The sequence below is a fragment of the Bufo bufo genome, chromosome 4, assembly GCF_905171765.1.
Source record: "Bufo bufo chromosome 4, aBufBuf1.1, whole genome shotgun sequence".
NCBI lineage: Eukaryota > Metazoa > Chordata > Amphibia > Anura > Bufonidae > Bufo > Bufo bufo.
This window is the reverse complement of record NC_053392.1, coordinates 116951409-116970659: the sequence shown is the minus strand read 5'-3', so window position 1 is coordinate 116970659 and position 19251 is coordinate 116951409. Positions and strand designations below refer to the sequence as shown.

Below are 19251 nucleotides of genomic sequence, written 5' to 3'. Positions count from 1 at the left end.
CTTTGGAGAGGAGAGGCCCGTCTGGGTGCGCACGCGTGGCGGGGAGAGTGAGGCCTCAGAGGAGGAGGCTCCCTCTACTCTAATACGCTTCTGAGAGTGCCTAGCTCGGGAGGGGTCACTAAGAGAGAGTGAACCCGCTGCAGCGGCAGAAGCAGTGGACCCGGAGGGCGCGACAGTCAGAGAGGCGTCCTGCGGGGTAGGTGGCCTGTCTATTAGGCGGCCCACGACATGAGTGAGGCTTTCCACGGCCTGGGACAGGGATCTAGCCCAGTCAGGCGGGTCAGAGGAAGCAGGGAGCGACACAGTGGGCGACTGAGGCTGCGGTGGAGCTCGGCATGCAGTACAGTGCGGATCAGACTGCCCCCGGGGAAAGGGTTCCCTACAAGCAGTACAGGCATGGTACCAAGGCTTGGCGGCTGCAGAAGGGTCTGACATGGTGGAAAAAAGATGTTGCACTTAAAGTGGGAGACCCCAAAGAAAAGTGTTGGCACGGAGGGGGTTAACAGTCCTACCAGACCCGGATGATGCAATCGGCAGCGGTAAGGGGAACAGACTGAGGAGGCTGTGGAGGAGAGGCAGCAGCACGGAGATGAATGGCTTCAGGATCGCACGGCAGAGAGGATTCCACGCAGCACTGAGAAGTGGAGCCCGATGAAACCGGAAGTAGCGGAGCGCATGTAGGAAGCTCCGCCCCCCCTCTGCCGCGCTGAAGAAGAAGCAGAGCCGCGCGCGCGCGGCAAAATGATTTTAACCCCCAAGGTGATGAAGTGCCGGCCAAGTTGAAATGGCGCCGTTCACGCCAAGTAAGCGGCCCCCGCCGCGCCTGGATGTGGCAGACGGCTTGCTTGCCTGCAGCCGTCCCCTGAAGGCAGCGTCCCTGCCAAGGACTTGCCCAGATAAACTCCCCTGCCCGGTAACGGTCCCGATATGCCCGGGGGGGGGGGATGGGGGGCGTGGGGCGGGCGATGTAGCAGTGGCCATGGGGGATGTAGCAGCGGCCATGGGGGATGTAGCAGCGGTGGGAGGGAGGAAGGGGAGGCTGGAGCAGCCACTCTCACCATACGCTGTCTTCGCCCTCAGTCCATCCAGCGGGGGTCGCCCCTTCAGCTCCTGGCACCGCAGTGGCAGGAAGCCGGGGGAGGGACTTGGCGTGCGGGCGACCCTGAGCTGGCGGGACGCAGGGGAGCGAGGCTGCCCTGGTCCACCTTGTCTTCTGTGGGGGAGGCGGCAGTGCGTAATTACCGGCACTGGCGCAACTCAACCCCGGGAGAAACAGAGGGGTCTAATGCGCCTCTGTTGTCCCTGTAGGTAGAAAAAAAATCGAATTAAAAACAACAAATAACGCAAAAATAAAAATAAAAAAATCATAGGAAAACAACCCTGCATAAGCAGGGGGTGTCTTGCCTTCTTGGACACTAAGCAAAAAACTGGCAGTCTCTTCTCCAGGCTGAAGGGTATAGCTGATGGAGGAGGGGATTACAGCTTTCACTTAGTGTCACGCCTCCTAGAGAGCAGAGCTATACCCATGGTTTCCTGTGTCCCCCAAGGAATATGGGCGAGAAATTTAAACGGGCATTTTAAAGGGGTTGTCCCATTAACACTACGTATCCTCCATCCACAGAGTCTAACTGGCTGTTGGGGACACCACCAATCACAAGAATGGGGGCCCATGTGACAGACATGCATGTATGTGTTCTGCCGTTCCCTTCATCTCTATGGGATTGCCGGAGATACAGTAGAAGTGCTCGGCTATCTATAACCGCCACGCAGAGCTCAATTGAGCGGCAGTGCGCATATGTGACTGCCACATTCAAACAGGGGAGCACGGGACCCCATTCTTGTGACCTGTGGGGGAACCAGCAGTCAGACCCTAGCTGCTGAGACACGTATCCCCTTATCCACAGGATACAGGGACAACTCATTTAAGCGATATGCAATATTTCTGCTATAATTTGCAACTTTTTACACTTCTTGCCATTTTTCATGAGTGGTGAAAAAAGGAGCTAGCTCAGCAGAAATTAGCGGAGACAGCCTTGGCCCGACAGATAATTAAAGCCTATAACAGGCTAAATGATAGCCTTTATTTTACACCAGAAGCTTGTGGAACCACGATCGGCTGAACGAGCATCCTGCTGCAGCTACCTAAGGTATATGGCTACCTTAAAGAGTACCTGAGTTTTCAAAAAAGTTTCCATAAGGGCTTTGCTTCTTTGAGCAATCATAATTGTGAAGGAACCAGTGTTTTTTGGGGCTTCCCCAAAGTCTCTTTCAGCCACATTAGTACTTGTTTCAACTGCACAGCAAGATGCATTTCCCTCAGAAGCAGGGGGTGTCTCCTTTCTGTTGAATCTGCCAGTACTTTATGCAGTGACCTTACTTCCCACCATGTTTGTTTTTTTCTCCAGAGCTCAGAAAGCTATTAAGGAAGGGAGAGATCAGACTTACAGGAGCTTTTCCACACTTTAAAAGCTGTATATAGGATGTTGAACAATTTTTTAATATACATTTAAAATTTTGCTTGCGGACAGTTATTATATCCATACTAGTAGCCTATCCCTAAAGAAAAAAAAAAAATGGCCTGGCCCATTTTAGTCCTGTCAAATGCATCCATGGGAGAGTTGGATATGACTAAACATGGAGTCAGTCATCTGATGCTCAAAATCATGATGTGACCCGGCTTTCGGTTAACTCTCCAGGTATCTAACAGGTGAATAACAGTGTATTGACGAGCAGAAACTGTATTACTTCCTGCAGCATCATCTCATGTCTGTCAGTGTAGAAGCAGATTGTGTGTGTGTGTGTGTGTGTATGTGTGTGTATGTGTGTGTATATGTGTATATGTGTATATGTGTATATATATATATATATATATACATACATACATACATACACACATCCACACACACATACATACAGTCAGGTCCATAAATATTGGGACATCGACACAATTCTAAAATTTTTGCAGACTGTCAGCTTTAATTTGAGGGTATTTACATCCAAATCAGGTGAACGGTGTAGAAATTACAACAGTTTGCATATGTGCCTCCCACTTGTTAAGGGACCAAAAGTAAAAGTAATGGGACATAATAATCATCATAAATCAAACTTTTACTTTTTAATACTTGGTTACAAATCCTTTGCAGTCAATTACAGCCTGAAGTCTGGAACGCATAGACATCACCAGACGCTGGGTTCCATCCCTGGTGATGTTCTGCCAGGCCTCTACTGCAACTGTCTTCAGTTCCTGCTTGTTCTTGGGGCATTTTCCCTTCAGTTTTGTCTTCAGGAAGTGAAATGCATGCTCAATCAGATTCAGGTCAGGTGATTGACTTGGCCATTGCATAACATTTCACTTCTTTCCCTTAAAAAACTCTGGTTGCTTTTGCAGTATGCTTTGGGTCATTGTCCATCTGCACTGTGAAGCACCGTCCAATGAGATCGGAAGCATTTGGCTGAATATGAGCAGATAATATTGCCCGAAACACTTCAGAATTCACCCTGCTGCTTTTGTCAGCAGTCACATCATCAATAAATACAAGATAACCAGTTCCATTGGCAGCCATACATGCCCACGCCATGACACTACCACCACCATGCTTCACTGATGAGGTGGTATGCTTAGGATCATGAGCAGTTCCTTTCCTTCTCCATACTCTTCTCTTCCCATCACTCTGATACAAGTTGATCTTGGTCTCATCTGTCCATAGGATGTTGTTCCAGAACTGTGAAGGCTTTTTTAGATGTCGTTTGGCAAACTCTAATCTGGCCTTCCTGTTTTTGAGGCTCACCAATGGTTTACATCTTGTGGTGAACCCTCTGTATTCACTCTGGTGAAGTCTTCTCTTGATTGTTGACTTTGACACACATACACCTACCTCCTGGAGAGTGTTCTTGATCTGGCCAACTGTTGTGAAGGGTGTTTTCTTCACCAGGGAAAGAATTATTCGGTCATCCACCACAGTTGTTTTCCATGGTCTTCCGGGTCTTTTGGTGTTGCTGAGCTCACCGATGCGTTCCTTCTTTTTAAGAATGTTCCAAACAGTTGTTTTGGCCACGCCTAATGTTTTTGCTATCTCTCTGATGGGGTTGTTTTGTTTTTTCGGCCTAAAGATGGCTTGCTTCACTGATAGTGACAGCTCTTTGGATCTCATCTTGAGAGTTTATAGCAACAGATTCCAAATGCAAATAGCACACTTGAAATGAACTCTGGACCTTTTATCTGCTCATTGTAATTGGGATAATGAGGAAATAACACACACCTGGCCATGGAACAGCTGAGAAGCCGATTGTCCCATAACTTTTGGTCCCTTAACAAGTGGGAGGCACATATGCAAACTGTTGTAAATCTTATGCAAATCTGCAGTTAAAGCACATCTTGTTCGTTTAATTTCAAATCCATTGTGGTGGTGTATAGAGCCAAAAATCTTAGAATTGTGTCGTTGTCCCAATATTTATGGACCTGACTGTATATATTATATTTTTAAATTTTTTTATTTTTCTTCTCTCTTAACAGTAAACTTAACATTACATCACCAGCTAAAGACAGGCAGCCATTTTACAACCACCTAGAGGTAGGCAGCCATGTAAATACACACAATGATGTTACTGTAATAACCACAATAAAAATCCTAACAAACAATAAAAACACTGGGATACCCCTTAAACTTCCCTGTTAGGCCTCTTTCACACGGCCGTTTTTTTTTGTATACAGAACTATTCATTTCAATGGTTCCGCAAAAAAAAAAAAAAATGGAATGTACTCCGTATGCATTCAGTTTCCGTATTTCCGTTCCGTTGAAAGATAGAACATGTCCTATTATTGCTCGCAAATCATGTTCCGTGGCTCCATTTAAGTCAATGGGTCCGCAAGAAAAACAGAACACATACGCAATGTACTCTGTATGTCTTCCGTATCCGTTCCGTTTTTGCTGAACCATCCATTGAAAATTTTATGCCCAGCCCAATTTTTTATATGTAATTACTGTATACTGTATATGCCATAAGGAAAAACGGAACGGAAACAAAAACGGAACAATGGATCAGTAAAAAAAATGGACCACAAAATACTGAAAAAGCCATATGGTCATGTGAAAGAGGCCTTAGGCTACTTTCATACTGGCGTTTTGGCTTTCCGTTTGTGAGATCCGTTCAGGGCTCTCACAAGCGGTCCAAAACGGATCAGTTTTGCCCTAATGCATTCTGAATGGAAAAGGATTCGCTCAGAATGCATCAGTTTGCCTCCGTTCAGTCTCCATTCCGCTTTGGAAGCGGACACTAATACGCTGCTTGTCCGTCCGACGAAACTGAGCCAAACGGATCCGTCCTGGCACACAATGTAAGTCAATGGGGACGGATACGTTTTCTATGACACAATCGAAAAACTGATCCGTCCTCCATTGACTTTCAATGGTGTTCAAGACGGATCAGTCTTGGCTATGTTAAAGATAATACAAACTGATCCGTTCTGAACGGATGCAGACGGTTGTATTATATGAACGGATCAGTCTGTGCAGATCCATGACGGATCCGCACCAAACGCGAGTGTGAAAGTAGCCTTAGGTGACTGTCGATGTCTTTTTTTTTTTTTCCCCCTCCTTTTCACCCGTTACACTGTGATAAGGAGTAAGCCAGGAAGCGTTGATAGAATTTAGTTTATTTCGCATCCCTTTAAACAAGTGACCTCATCATTTTGGTTATCACACCGTCATCATTTACACTAAGGATTAACATAAATCCCTGCATTAGCTAAATAATAATTTCCATGATCTCATTACTGTTTAATGTGGGCAGGTTAGAAGTTCATTAGAAACTGCATGAGGTCGGGCAGACGAAAGAAATCCTACTAACCATCACGATGAGAGATCTGACTTAGGACGGGACACGTAGCCGAACCACATGGCGGTAGCAGAACTATTTATACAGCCTGTTCGTATGTTTAGTTCTTAATCCTCCTTCAATGGCAGAAGTGTATGCTCCGAGCAGATCCGAACACGCATGGGCTCATGCATCTCCCCCGACACAAAGAGGAGATTATGCTTGTGTTTTACTGTTTGTAAAGCATTTGGAAACCTTCCTGTCTCAAGACACCCTAAAATCCCCTGCAGAGCAGCACACGTCAACTTCTACATGCCAGCTATTAGCTGGGGGCGCACAATTTGCTCTGGTTCAAGGGAAGTGCTCACTTTCAGAATGGAAGCACTCTATGACAGATTATCATTTCCACCACATATTAAGCATCCTGGCCATAATCTATAAGTGGATCGTCCTCTAGAAGACCACTTTATCGATGCAACTTTGAGTGGTCATGCAGTTTTCTTGCGGGGGGGGAAGAGGCAGGAGAAGCGATGTGCAGGCATAGACTATGGAACCCCCACCGATGCAGAAAGCGAAGGGCCACAATGCATGTCCTAGTGCTATGCCATCATTTATGGGATTAGAATAGTCCCACACAAGATCTAGATGACCACTAATGACTTTCTGAAACCAAAAGGTCTTGTTGCACAACACTGTACATAGTAAACTGCAGAGGTCTGGCCTATTGATTTGTGATGCAAATGGTAAAAGGGAACCTGTCTGCTAATTTGACCCCCTAAAACCATTATCTCCCCAATATAGGGGCAAGACCATTCTGTATATCCACATGTGCCACCACTAATGCAGCATACCTAAAAAAAAAAAATGCTGCACCACATGCATGTCATCTCGGTGTCCACTGGGCGTTTGCTCCAGCAGGTAAGTGTCCTGTTGTAACCTCTACCATCTGGGAGGTAAATGGATGGCACAAGAGGGTTCAGAGATGCCAATCAACCCTACACAGGAGGTGCTGCTGCTGAGGGCTCATGCACACGATCGTGGTGTGTTTTGCGGTCTGCAAACCGCAGATCCGCAAAACACAGATGGCGTCCGTGTGCGTTCCGCAACTTTGTGGAACGGCACGGACAGCCTTTAATATAACTGCCTATTTTTGTCTGCAAAGCGCGGACAAGAATAGGACATGTTATATTTTTCTTGTGGACCACGGAACGGAGCAATGGATGCGGACAGCACACCGAGTGTTGTCCGCATCTTTTGCGGCCCCATTGAAGTGAATAGGTCCGCATCCGAGCTGCCAAAACTGCGGCTCGGATGCGGACCAAAACAACCGCCATGTGCATGAGGCCTGAGAAAACAGGACACAGAAGAAACGCCCAGCGGGCACCTGTGGATCACTGGCATGTGGTGCATGATTTGTAAAGGGCTTTTTATAGTATGTAATGTTGGCTACACAAAAAGTCCATTAAAAAGTATAAACTGTCAGTTTTTGGTGGCCATTTTGCATCCATTTTCTAGTCATCTATCTGCTTTTTAACGTCCATTTTGCATCAGTTTTTAGCAGCAGTTAATAACGGCCATTAGAAAAGGTTGGCTTTTTTTCTTTTTAAAACCCCAACCTCTGCAGTGCCCTCAGTATATATAATGCCCCCATAGTGCCCTCCAGTATTTATACTGACCACCCCAGAATAGATAATGGCCCCTTTGAGCCCTCCAGTATAGATAATGGTCCTCTATGTTCCCTTTAGCCCCCATTCCAAAATAGTCCAGACAAAAAAAAAAAAAAAAAAAAACTCCTCCGCTCACCATAGTCACAGCTGGTAACACTTGCTCTGCACTGGAGTCATCAGAACCGATGTTCCCTGCATGTTCACACGTTGTGACGACAGCGGGGGCATCAGGTCCTGTTGCTCCAGTGCTGAGTGAGCATTATACCAGCGTGTCTGTGGTGTGGGGTGTGTATATATATATATATATATATATATATATATATATATATATATATCTATCCTCGAGAAAATGAGGAAGCAGCACACTGTATGAACACGGGGTGCACGTCAGGCTGGTGAGGACCAGCACCTAGGTCCAATGAGCTAGAGATAAAAAAAATAGCCAGCAGCACTCCAGGATATCAAAAAGCAAACGGTGGTTTATTAGACCTGACTAATGCCAAGAGAATGCCAAGAGTGTGCAAAGCAGTAATCAAAGCAAATGGTGGCTACTTTGAAGAACCTAGAATATGACATATTTTCAGTTGTTTCACACTTGTTTGTTATGTATATAATTCCACATGTGTTAATTCATAGTTTTGATGCCTTCATAGTCATGAAAATAAAGAAAACTTTGAATGAGAAGGTGTGTCCAAACTTTTGGTCTTTACTGTATATTTATATATTTTTTTATTCTATTTTACACAGTGTACCTGTTTTTAAATAGAGTTTTCCGTGTCTCCTATTTTTTGGACTTAGAAAAACCATTGGCCATAAAAAATAAATAAATAAATGGGCACGTGAATACGCCAATAGACTTCGATGGCACTGAAAACAGTGGCAGCTGTTTTTTATCTGTGGTGTGAATGCAGCCTTATTCCATCTGGTCACAAATTGGTGCCATTGCTGATGTCAAGCAGTCTAGTATAACTGTTACAGGGTACCTCTCTCCTGACAGGTCTGTTCCAACAACTGTACTCCCTGTAATATCACAATTTTGGAGGCCGTTTCAAAGCACTATGGATTGTGCAGTTCCCCTTATTCCTCAGAGAAATACCTGAAAAACTTGTTAGCAGTTGGAGGAGGGTCACTACAGTCAGTGCCGACAGTGTCAGACTGTGTGGTACTGACCAGGAGAATGGTAACCTCCAGTACAGGTCTGAGAAAAAAAATTCTGCAAAATTGGTATTTCCTGGGTAATACAAGTATTTACTGAAACAACCTGGTCAGGAGAGATGACAGGCCTCTATGACTTCCATTACTGTAGCATTTAGGTTGTACACTGTCCGTCTGCTGAATTGGTCCGAACCCTGCCCAATCATGGCTTTTAATGTGTGCAACGCCAAGGTCCTATCTTCAAAATTGCGCACCACTGACTGCATGTGGAAACCTGGCCACAGAAAGGTGAAAAATGTGATATGCCAACATCCATCAGATATGCCTACACTCCTCTCCATTAAAATGCACTACCTCATGTACCTCCATCAAGCACAATGTAAGAGGGATTCACACAGCACTTGCCTACCCGCTCAGGAAGTCTCTACATGTGAGACCTGCAAAGCTCAACTCAGACGTGAAACCACCTAAAGCGGTCAGGACCTTACCTGTGGTGCAAACCTCTCAACTTGCAGCTCTCTGTCAGCATCATTGTAATTTGAACTTCGGATGCTTGATCTAAAAGCAAAAATTACACAAGAAAAAAGTCAATAGGAGAATGGAGGCAAAACACTAACAATTTATGAAGTAATTGCACAATGACGGTTAAAGGGGCTGTGCAAAATGTTTAAAAACAAAACAAAAAAACAGGGACGGGAAGCACAATTGCTGTAGAAACCTCTTACTTAATGGAACACTCCAGTCAAAACTGATACACTGCATGGTACACTCCTGGTGGGGCGGTGAACTCTGGGGTTTAGCCCAAAGTGGTCCATTAAGGGCTGACACAACTGCACTCAGTCCGAAAAACAAGGCCCATGTGTTGGGCGCATCAAAGATAACGGCTCCCCTGACCTGTCTGCATCATAGTGATTTACGTCAGTTCCTGTCTGATCGTGGGTCTAATGTACTGTACTCACATAATGTGAGCAAAGTACAATAGACCCACAATGCAATAGGAACTGACCATATCATTGATCACTAGGATGCAGTTATAGCTCAGGTCAGGGGAGCCCCGTTCGGTCTGGGAGATGCGGCCGAGTTAGCCCTAAACAGCAGCTTATCATAGATGTGTTGATCATAGATCTATTGGCTACTGTTTGGAACAGCGAATCTCAAATTTATTACCATGGGAAGCCCCTGAAGAAATGTCCATCCACAAAGAACCCCCTACTCCCATTCCTAACTCAAAAATAGCTTGGTGTAGGGGCACACAATTAAATGCATAATTTTTTTTGCCTTGCACTACTTTCTAAAAGGCACAGAAGTACCAGGCTGAAAATCTGCTGGATAGCCCCACTGTATAAGACACCGGCCTTGATCAGGGAAGCTGGACTGGAGTTTACAACCAGTAGTATGTGCAGTCTCCAGATCCCAGGACAAACACACTTGGCACCGGCCGACCCAGCACCGCTATGATCATCACAGCATCTGATGGAATTAGAGGTAACGCTCCTGGTCTTTCATGACTACAATGTCCACCTTTTACCCATAAGAAGCAATTACTTTATCAGGTCTGTAAAGGGTGATGTTCTAAAAGCACAAGCTGCCCAATTCATTCAGAAGAACCTAGACTCAAAATCAGATTCCTTTAGGCTCTCCATACATGTTAGAAAAGCATCAGCCAAACCTACTGTTTTGGGTTGGATCATCCAATCACTTAATATGTCTGGGAGCCTCGCGACTCGTCAGGGGAGGGGGGAGGGAGATGAGGGTTTGGGTATGCAGGATTTGAACTGCCTGAACCTTTTGTTCTTGGTCAGATAAGTCATTGTCAAATGACAACCACTCTCTATGCGTATGGTTGGGGCTTGAGACCATCATAATGAAGGTGCCTATATGTATGAGGGGCTGTAGTCTACATTTGAATAGCCACTGAAGGTCCAGTATAGGTTTGCATGTACATCTTTCCCTGGTAATGATGGATTACAGCCTCACAGAACATAATGACAACGTCCTTGTGATTCCCAATGGCTTTAATGTAGTCTGATGACAGCTTAAAACTAAAAGAATTTGGAGGACAAGTTTCTTTTTGATCTAATCCTAAATGGAGAGTACAAGACTGAGCAAGCCAACTTAGGAATCGCACATGAGCGCAGCGAGGGGATGTGACACAAGTTGTAGTCATGCAAGTTTACTTAACGCAGTTTGGTAAAGGAATGAGGAATGGTTACCTACATTACAGCGGACCCACAGCCTCGTTCCTTATGATAATTTACTTTTTACTTATCTAGTCAGTCATATCCAGGCACAGGATGGCAGAGAAAACTGCAAAGGCCTATTATGTCCCATAGAGGCAGAGACAGCGATGCAGCCCCTAGAGAGTGGGGCCCATTCCAGATGGTGCCTTCACCCTACAGGGATGTGGTCTCCACAGGTGCACAATATTGGCATGCTGGCGATTTGTGTATTTTATCAACCTCATTGAAGTCTATGGGAAAACCGGGAACCTGCACAATTGACATGCTTCAGAATTTAAAGGGGTTTTCTGAAACTATGTGATCGGTGGGGGCCCAACACCTGGGGCCCTGCTGATGAGCTGTTTGAGAAGGCACCAGCGCTCCTGTGAGTGCCGCAGCCCTCTGTCAGCTTTACCCAAGCCGAGTGACGACACATTCATCCGCCTCATGGCCGAAGAGCAGCTCAGCCTCATAGAAGTTAATGGGGCTGAGCCCGATGCCAAGCACAGCCGCTGTACAATGTATTGAGCTGTGCCTTCCCGGGTATCAGATCCTGGCCAATATGATACTAAAGAACTATCCTCAGGATAGGTCATCAGCATCAAAATCTCGGAAAAAAAAACTTAAACGGACGCACCTCAGGCTAATTCACACATATGCAAAATACGCCCAGTGCACAGAAATCTGGCAAACCTCAGTGCCTCGTGCTGCCTGCACATGGTGCAGAATGCTTCCGTTTTTTCCATGCGGATTTGTGTGTCACACTAGCCAACAGAATAAGATTCACCAAGTCTCATGTATACAGTGTGTAATTAAAATTATTGAAAATTGACCTGAGGGGCGGCTTTTAAAATTTACAGCATAACAATTGCTTGTCCTGATTCACGATTTCCCCATAGACTTCAATGGGGGTTGCTAAAATACACAGAAAATCAGCAGCAATAATCTGTGATAAATAGCGCGGATTCATGTGGATTTTCTGCATTACAATCCGCAGCCTAAAGGTTCCCTAGTCTAATAGGCAGGCACGTAATCTTCCAGCCTCAAATACTAATACATTGCAGCAAAGGGGGGGGGCGCAGGAAAAGCTGTATTTATCCTACGTCCCACTCCCTGCATTTCAGTTTGCTGCCTTCCTTCCACTGAAACATTATTGATAAGCAGAAATCTGTCACCTCCAACACTTGGCCTTCCCATTGTTTCCTTGCAGTAGAAGTGAAACGCTGAGATTTATTTTTGTTGGATTACGGGGCGGCAGATTGTCATTCTGCAAGATTGTATGAGGAAACCGAAATCTTATCAGAGTGTACAGCTCCCACATCCGTATTGTATGTTCTTATCAATATTATTTCCTTCTTTTTCTCCACGCAAGCAGAGCGGCCATTCTGAAACTCCACAATGCGCTATAAATTTACATTGCTGTGCCGCTTTAAGAAAATAAAAGGAAAGTATTGGCGTATGAGAACAGAACTAAAAAGGGACGGATGTAAAAAAGTTAAAAAAATGACCGAACACTCTGTCTTACCAGTGAGGTTCTCACATTGAAACAAAGGATCCCTATCGCACGCAAACAAACCCTAAATGTAGCCATCAGCTAATCTAAAAGGCCGGGCTCTGTAGTTACAGGTCGTGCAATTTTCAGACATAATGTTAAAAACTGGAACATTGTGAAGTCATAAGGAGAGCAGATTGGGGTCAATGATGCTATGAACTGTGGGACTGCAGGTTAAAGTGTGCGGCACAAGAGGTTTCTAATGTTACCCAGCAATCAAGGACTTTTTCCCTATTCCTTATGCTCACTAAAGGACCTTTAACACTTAATGAGGTCTTCCTTTGATTACTTAAAGCAGAACACCATTGCTTGCCTTGAATCGCACAATGCCTTCCCACAGTGGGGAATTCACAGCCCCGATATAAGTATGGCTGCAGGTGCAGCGCGCCCAATCAAACTAAACATTGGCTGGCAAACCAGAAGTTTTTGGTGGGACCTGTCAACGACCTAAGGTGTGGGGTGCTCCCATATACATTATCCTTCCGCTCTCTCGCGATGGAAGCCATCGCCAATTGTGCGATGGCGACGTTCTCCTTGTTGAAAACACAAAAGCTGGATTCGGCCAAATGTGTATCTATATGGGGAGGTCAGGATAGAGCTGAACCAGCATACAGATGACGGCTACAAAAAGGTATGAATTAGACTTCATGCACACAAATGTATTTCTCCTCCTTGTGCAGATAAGCACGGCGACCCATTCATTTCTATGGGGCCATGCACGCATCCATATTTTTAGTGGATCTGTGTTGATCCTTTTGCCAATTACAGAACATGTCGTATTCTTAAAGAATAGTCCTTTCTATGGATGGGAGTGAGAAAAATGTGGAATGCAGACCAGAAGGTAATCTCTGTCTGTGGTCCAAAATACGGACACTGCCATGTACATGAAGCCTAAAACTTTATGTCAGGGTCACAACTCAAGACGTGCAGTTGCTTCCTCGCTCACGTACCTGCATAGCAGGGGATAATCTCATGAAATCCTGCCTTCCAGCACTTTATCTAAATCCTGTTCACATTACCTGCCAGGCATCTGCAGGACACAAATATGTTATCTCTTGGCGCTGTCCAGTAAGACTTGATTTACTCAAGATGTGCAGAGAGCAGACTGGAGCTAACGGACAACTATATCTGCAATCCATGCCAGTAGGTGACTGAGTGAGCCCCGTAATAGATGTAGTGGTGCACTGAAGAGCTCACCTGCATTTACAGGTACGTCAAATGTAGAAAGTAGATCTACAAATGAGCTCCAAAGTGTGAATTCACAGACATGGAATTTCAAAAGGAATCTACTTTGGAAAATCAAATCTTTTAGAATCTATGAGCTATTAGATTTTATGAGGAAGTGGTGCGGGCACGGTCTGTGTCACTGGTCATTGTAAGGTTATACTCACATGTTTCATGTCCATTCAGCATGTATGATAATTACATATATCTGAGATGTGTCCATAGAGTTAGACAAGTTAGATGGGAGGCCAAAAACAATATGCTTTTGAACTCCGCCTGGCTGGTATATGTCAAGGCACTGCAGAAAAGCAGTATGGAACAACACCGCACTATTCTATGTAATGGAATCCATCAAAAACCTATAGGTTACGGAGGCGTTCTTCAGTGGAATCCTATGGGTGCCGTATGCCTCCATATAGTATCAGTTTAAAGGGAACCTGCCACATTGAACATGATGTCTGAGCTGCAGGCACCATGTTATAGAGCAGGAGGAGCTGAGCAGATGGATATATATCGTTTTATGGGAAAGGACTCTCTCCTGTGTAGAAATGCCTATCCTCGTCAACTTCGTCTAAGGGAACAACAGCTGACAGAGACAATTAGGAGATTACAGGGTGTATTGGGTGCTCATCATAATGAGCAATATATAACCCAGTTATAAGAGGCCAACTTACAGCTTAAGACACTTTTATATAGTAAAGCTCAACATAAGCTTCTCTTTCAAGGCCAAAATCGGGTAAAACAGGTAAGTTCTTGGCACGGTTAGTAGCTAATCAGAGAGAGGCTACTAGCATAAGTGAGATTAGGAATTCAAAAGGTAATAGGGTGAGATCCCCAGAGATGATCAGGGAGGAATTTGTAAAATACTACTCTGTGCTTTACGCTTAGTCAGGATGATATGGATCAATACTTACAACGACTAGGGCTTCCCCGGTTAGATCTACAGGATAGGGAAATGTTGGATGGGCCTATTTGTTTGGAGGAGCTGAAATATAATTCATCCCCTTGTCCTGATGGTTTGTCGTTTGAACTCTATAGGTACCATGCTAAATCGCTCCTTCCAATTTTTTGGCAGGTCTTGAATGAATCCTGTGTATCTGGCGCTTTGCCTCCATCATTCCGAGAGGCAGTGATTAGCTTGGTGTTGAAAAAGGATAAAGATAGAAACATAGAATGTGTCGGCAGATAAGAACCATTTGGCCCATCTAGTCTGCCCAATATACTGAATACTATGGATAGCCCCCGGCCCTATCTTATATGAAGGATGGCCTTATGCCTATCCCATGCATGCTTAAACCCCTTCACTGTATTTGCAGCTACCACTTCTGCAGGAAGGCTATTCCATGCATCCACTACTCTCTCAGTAAAGTAATACTTCCTTATATTACTTTTAAACCTTTGCCCCTCTAATTTAAAACTGTGTCCTCTTGTGGTAGTTTTTCTTCTTTTAAATATGCTCTCTTCCTTTACCGAGTTGATTCCCTTTATGTATTTAAAAGTTTCTATCATATCCCCTCGGTCTCTTCTTTCTTCCAAGCTATACATGTTAAGGTCCTTTAACCTTTCCTGGTAAGTTTTATCCTGCAATCCATGTACTAGTTTAGTAGCTCTTCTCTGAACTCTCTCTAGAGTATCTATATCCTTCTGGAGATATGGCCTCCAGTACTGCGCACAATACTCCGTGAGGTCTCACCAGTGTTCTGTACAGCGGCATAAGCACTTCACTCTTTCTACTGCTTATACCACTCCCTATACATCCAAGCATTCTGCTGGCATTTCGTGCTGCTCTATTACATTGTCTTCCCACCTTTAAGTCTTCTGAAATAATTACTCCTAAATCCCTTTCCTCAGATACTGAGGTCAGGACTGTGTCAAATATTCTATATTCTGCCCTTGGGTTTTTACGCCCCAGGTGCATTATCTTGCACTTATCCACATTAAATTTCAGTTTCCAGAGTTCTGACCATTCTTCTAGTTTTCCTAAATCCTTTTCCATTTGGCGTTTCCCTCCAGGAACATCAACCCTGTTACCTATCTTTGTGTCATCAGCAAAAAGACAAACCTTACCAGCGAGGCCTTTTGCAATATCACTTATGAAGATATTAAACAAAATCGGTCCCAGTACAGATCCCTGTGGAACCCCACTGGTAACATGACCTTGTTTTGAATGTTCTCCATTGACTACCACCCTCTGTTGTCTGTCACTCAGCCACTGCCTAATCCACTCAACAATATGGGAGTCCATGCTCAATGACTGCAGTTTATTGATAAGTCTTCTATGTGGGACAGTGTCAAAAGCCTTACTAAAATCTAGATATGCGATGTCTACTGCACCTCCACCGTCTATTATTTTATTCACCCAGTCAAAAAAATCTATAAGATTTGTTTGACATGATCTCCCTGAAGTAAACCCATGTTGTTTTTCATCTTGCAATCCATGGGATTTTAGATGTTCCACAATCCTATCCTTTAATAGGGTTTCCATTAATTTGCCTACTATTGATGTCAGACTCACTGGTCTATAGTTGCTCGATTCCTCCCTACTACCTTTCTTGTGAATGGGCACGACATTAGCCAATTTCCAATCTTCCGGGACGACTCCTGTTACTAATGATTGGTTAAATAAATCAGTTAACAGTTTTGCCAGCTCACCACTAAGCTCTTTTAATAATTTTGGGTGTATCTCATCAGGCCCCTGTGACTTATTTGTCTTCACCTTAGACAGCAAACTTAGAACATCTTCCTCTGTAAAGATACATGCATCAAACGATTTATTAGTCATTCTTTCTAGTGGAGGTCCTTCTTTTTCTTTTGTAAAAACTGAACAGAAGTATTCATTAAGGCAGTCGGCTAGCCCTTTATTCTCTTCTACATACCTTCCGTCCTTTGTTTTTAATTTAGTTATTCCTTGTTTTAATTTCCTTAAAAAATTAGATAGATGCGCTATGGGATCATATAGATCCATATCGCCCTTAAATACAGACTAATCGCTTGAAAAGGGCCATAGCCTCTCTGGTACACTCCAATCAGACGGGATTCGTTCCGGGTCGACAAATACAGAGGAGTCTCTATAGGGTGTATTTGAATCTTTCTGTTGGGGGTAGTGGAGACCACTCCATCCTGTCTTTAGATGCTGCGAAGGCGTTTGACAGGATGGAGTGGTCTACTATGTCTCATTTTGGTTTGGGGAATGTATTCATAGAAATGACCCAAAAGCTATATGAACAGCCGTCAGCACGTATTAATATTAATGGCATTGGTTCTTCCCCCATTATGATGCAGCGAGGGATGAGACAGGGATGCCCTCTTTCTCCCCTTCTTTTTGCTCTATTCAACCACTGGCCTGTAAGATCCGTTCAGATAACCGCATAGACGGCTTTGGGGTGGAAAGAGCGAGCGATAAAATAAGCCTCTATGCCGATGATGTTATTTTGTTTTTGAACCAGGGATGGAAAATCCTCCCCTATGTGATGGCAGTAATAGAGGACTTTGGTAGATTATCGGGCTATCTGATTAATTGGACCAAGTTATCGCTTCTCCCGCTGAACTGCAGGGCCGTAGATGAGGGGAGTGGAGTCCGGGTCCTTGCTCCCAATGAAACCCTGGACTACTTGGGGGTTAAGATTGGGGTTCCCATAAAGAGGTTTTATGAGCTTAATTTGGTCCCGGTTTTGAATAAAGTTAAAGCTAAAATATGCGCTTGGCAGAAATTGATATTGGCACAGACTGATCGAATAGCGCTGGTTAAGATGATTATCCTGCCTATGGTGATGTATCCGATGTGTGCCTCCCCTGTTTGGATCGATGATATCTTTTTTTTATAGACTAGAGACTCTTATTAACGATTTAATATGGGGAAGGAAGAGGGTGAGAATAAAACAAAGATATTTATGGCTGTCGGAATTAGATGGTGGGCTATCATTTCCTTTCTTTCAAGGATATTATTTATGTGCACAGGTTCAGCGTTGTTGCAATTTTAAAGAGAGAGTTCATTAGCACAGTATTTGTCGCAGGTTATGGAAAAACCAATAGAGAATATTTTTACATGTTTGGAATCTGGTTATTTGGGGGTGAGGAAGTCCCTATTGATTCCTTGGACCCTAAAAATGGTTTGGAATAAGCTTAAGAGGATTCTGAAAGTCTCCTACTCTTTTGCTTTCACCCCTTTGTGGGAGAACAGGAATCTGACGGAATTCTTCAAAATCACAGATTTTGTTTATTGGTTACGTAGGGGGGTTGTTAATGTGTGTCACCTTTTTGTTTTTGGACACTTTAAATCCTTTTCGGATTAGAATGTCACTGATAGTACATTAGATGTGTTTATGTATTCACGTTTAAAACACATGTATGACGCTCCTAGGAATAAAGGTTATATTCGCCCACGGGAGAATGTATTTTTTGATTATTGTTATGCCCAGATAGAAGAGAGGGTTAAGATAGCTAGTCTATACAGTAAACTTCGAACGGCACTGGCAACTGTAACTCTATTTAAAAGCCCAAGTAAATGGGAGCTAGAGCTGCATTGCCCACCGTTACAATGGTCTAGTATAGATAGAAACGTAAGAAAGGCTACTGGATGAGGGGTCTGATGGTGGCAAAAGTTATTTTAGTTAAATATTGGGGCTCTGTCTCCCCACCCTCGGTAAATGAATGGATCCTGTACCTTCAACAAATTAAAGTCTATGAGGATATGGAAAGGTAACGGAGAGCGGCACGTGTGACTGTTCAGACATAGCTACTAGTGTAATCATGTCTGTATTTATTAGAGTTGTAGTGACGACAGCCAATTGGGGGGGGGGGGAAGGGGTGGTGGTTATAGCCTTATTGTGTGTATTAATTGTGAATTTACAGTCATATTTATAATCTTTTTGAGGATTTTGTGTTATGTTATAGGATAGTTGACTTTGTATTGTGAAGGAAAAAAAAAAAAAAGAAATGCCTATCCTCGTCTGCAATTACAGATAAGAATAGGCCATGTTCCATCTTTTTTGTGGGCCATTGAATGAAAGAATGGATGCGGACAACACACGGTGTTAAGTCCTCACCTTTTGCGGCCCCGTTGGAATGAATAGGCCCGCATCCGTTCCGTAAAATTGTGGAGCAGTTGTGGACAGAAATATAGTCGTGTGAATGGGCCGTGAGTCAGTTTGTTGATCTTCTGAGCAACCGAAAAATGTCTTGATGCATATGAAAATTGGGAAAAAAGAACCAAGGGGTGGTCTCCATCGTTAATGGTGGCCAAGCACTTCCGACTAAATCGAGCCTAGCTCCTCCCCTTGGGGCATTATCGCCACCTCCCTTTGGACCGGACATCATTAAGCCACTAGTTGAAATTTCATGCAATCAGTGTGGGTAACAAAAGGGCACTGAACAGAGTTGAGGCGTGCGGCTGCCAGAACTTTCAACCAGTGGGACCAGGAGGAGGTGGAGATGAAGCACTATGGGGAGGAGTGGAGCTGGATTCCGCTGAAGTGTCTTTTAATAATGAGTACTGCTCCTAAATCGCATATGAATCAAAACACGGCAGGTAAGTGGATCTGCATGTACACATAAATTAGGACTATTACACCTCAGGACATTGGTGCAGAAAAGAACGCCTATTAGTAGCTGTCTGCATACG

At 44.2% G+C, this 19251-nt stretch overlaps 1 protein-coding gene across 3 annotated transcripts in view; it reads right to left on the bottom strand.

Moving 5' to 3' along the window:
• RYK (receptor like tyrosine kinase) overlaps positions 1-19251 on the bottom strand; it is a 114206-nt gene that overhangs the window by 30698 nt on the left and 64257 nt on the right. For all 3 annotated transcript variants that reach the window (XM_040427695.1, XM_040427694.1, XM_040427697.1), the window contains one exon: positions 9125-9194. In XM_040427695.1, the coding sequence (XP_040283629.1) occupies positions 9125-9194 (70 nt within the window). The remainder of the gene's footprint in view (positions 1-9124; positions 9195-19251) is intronic.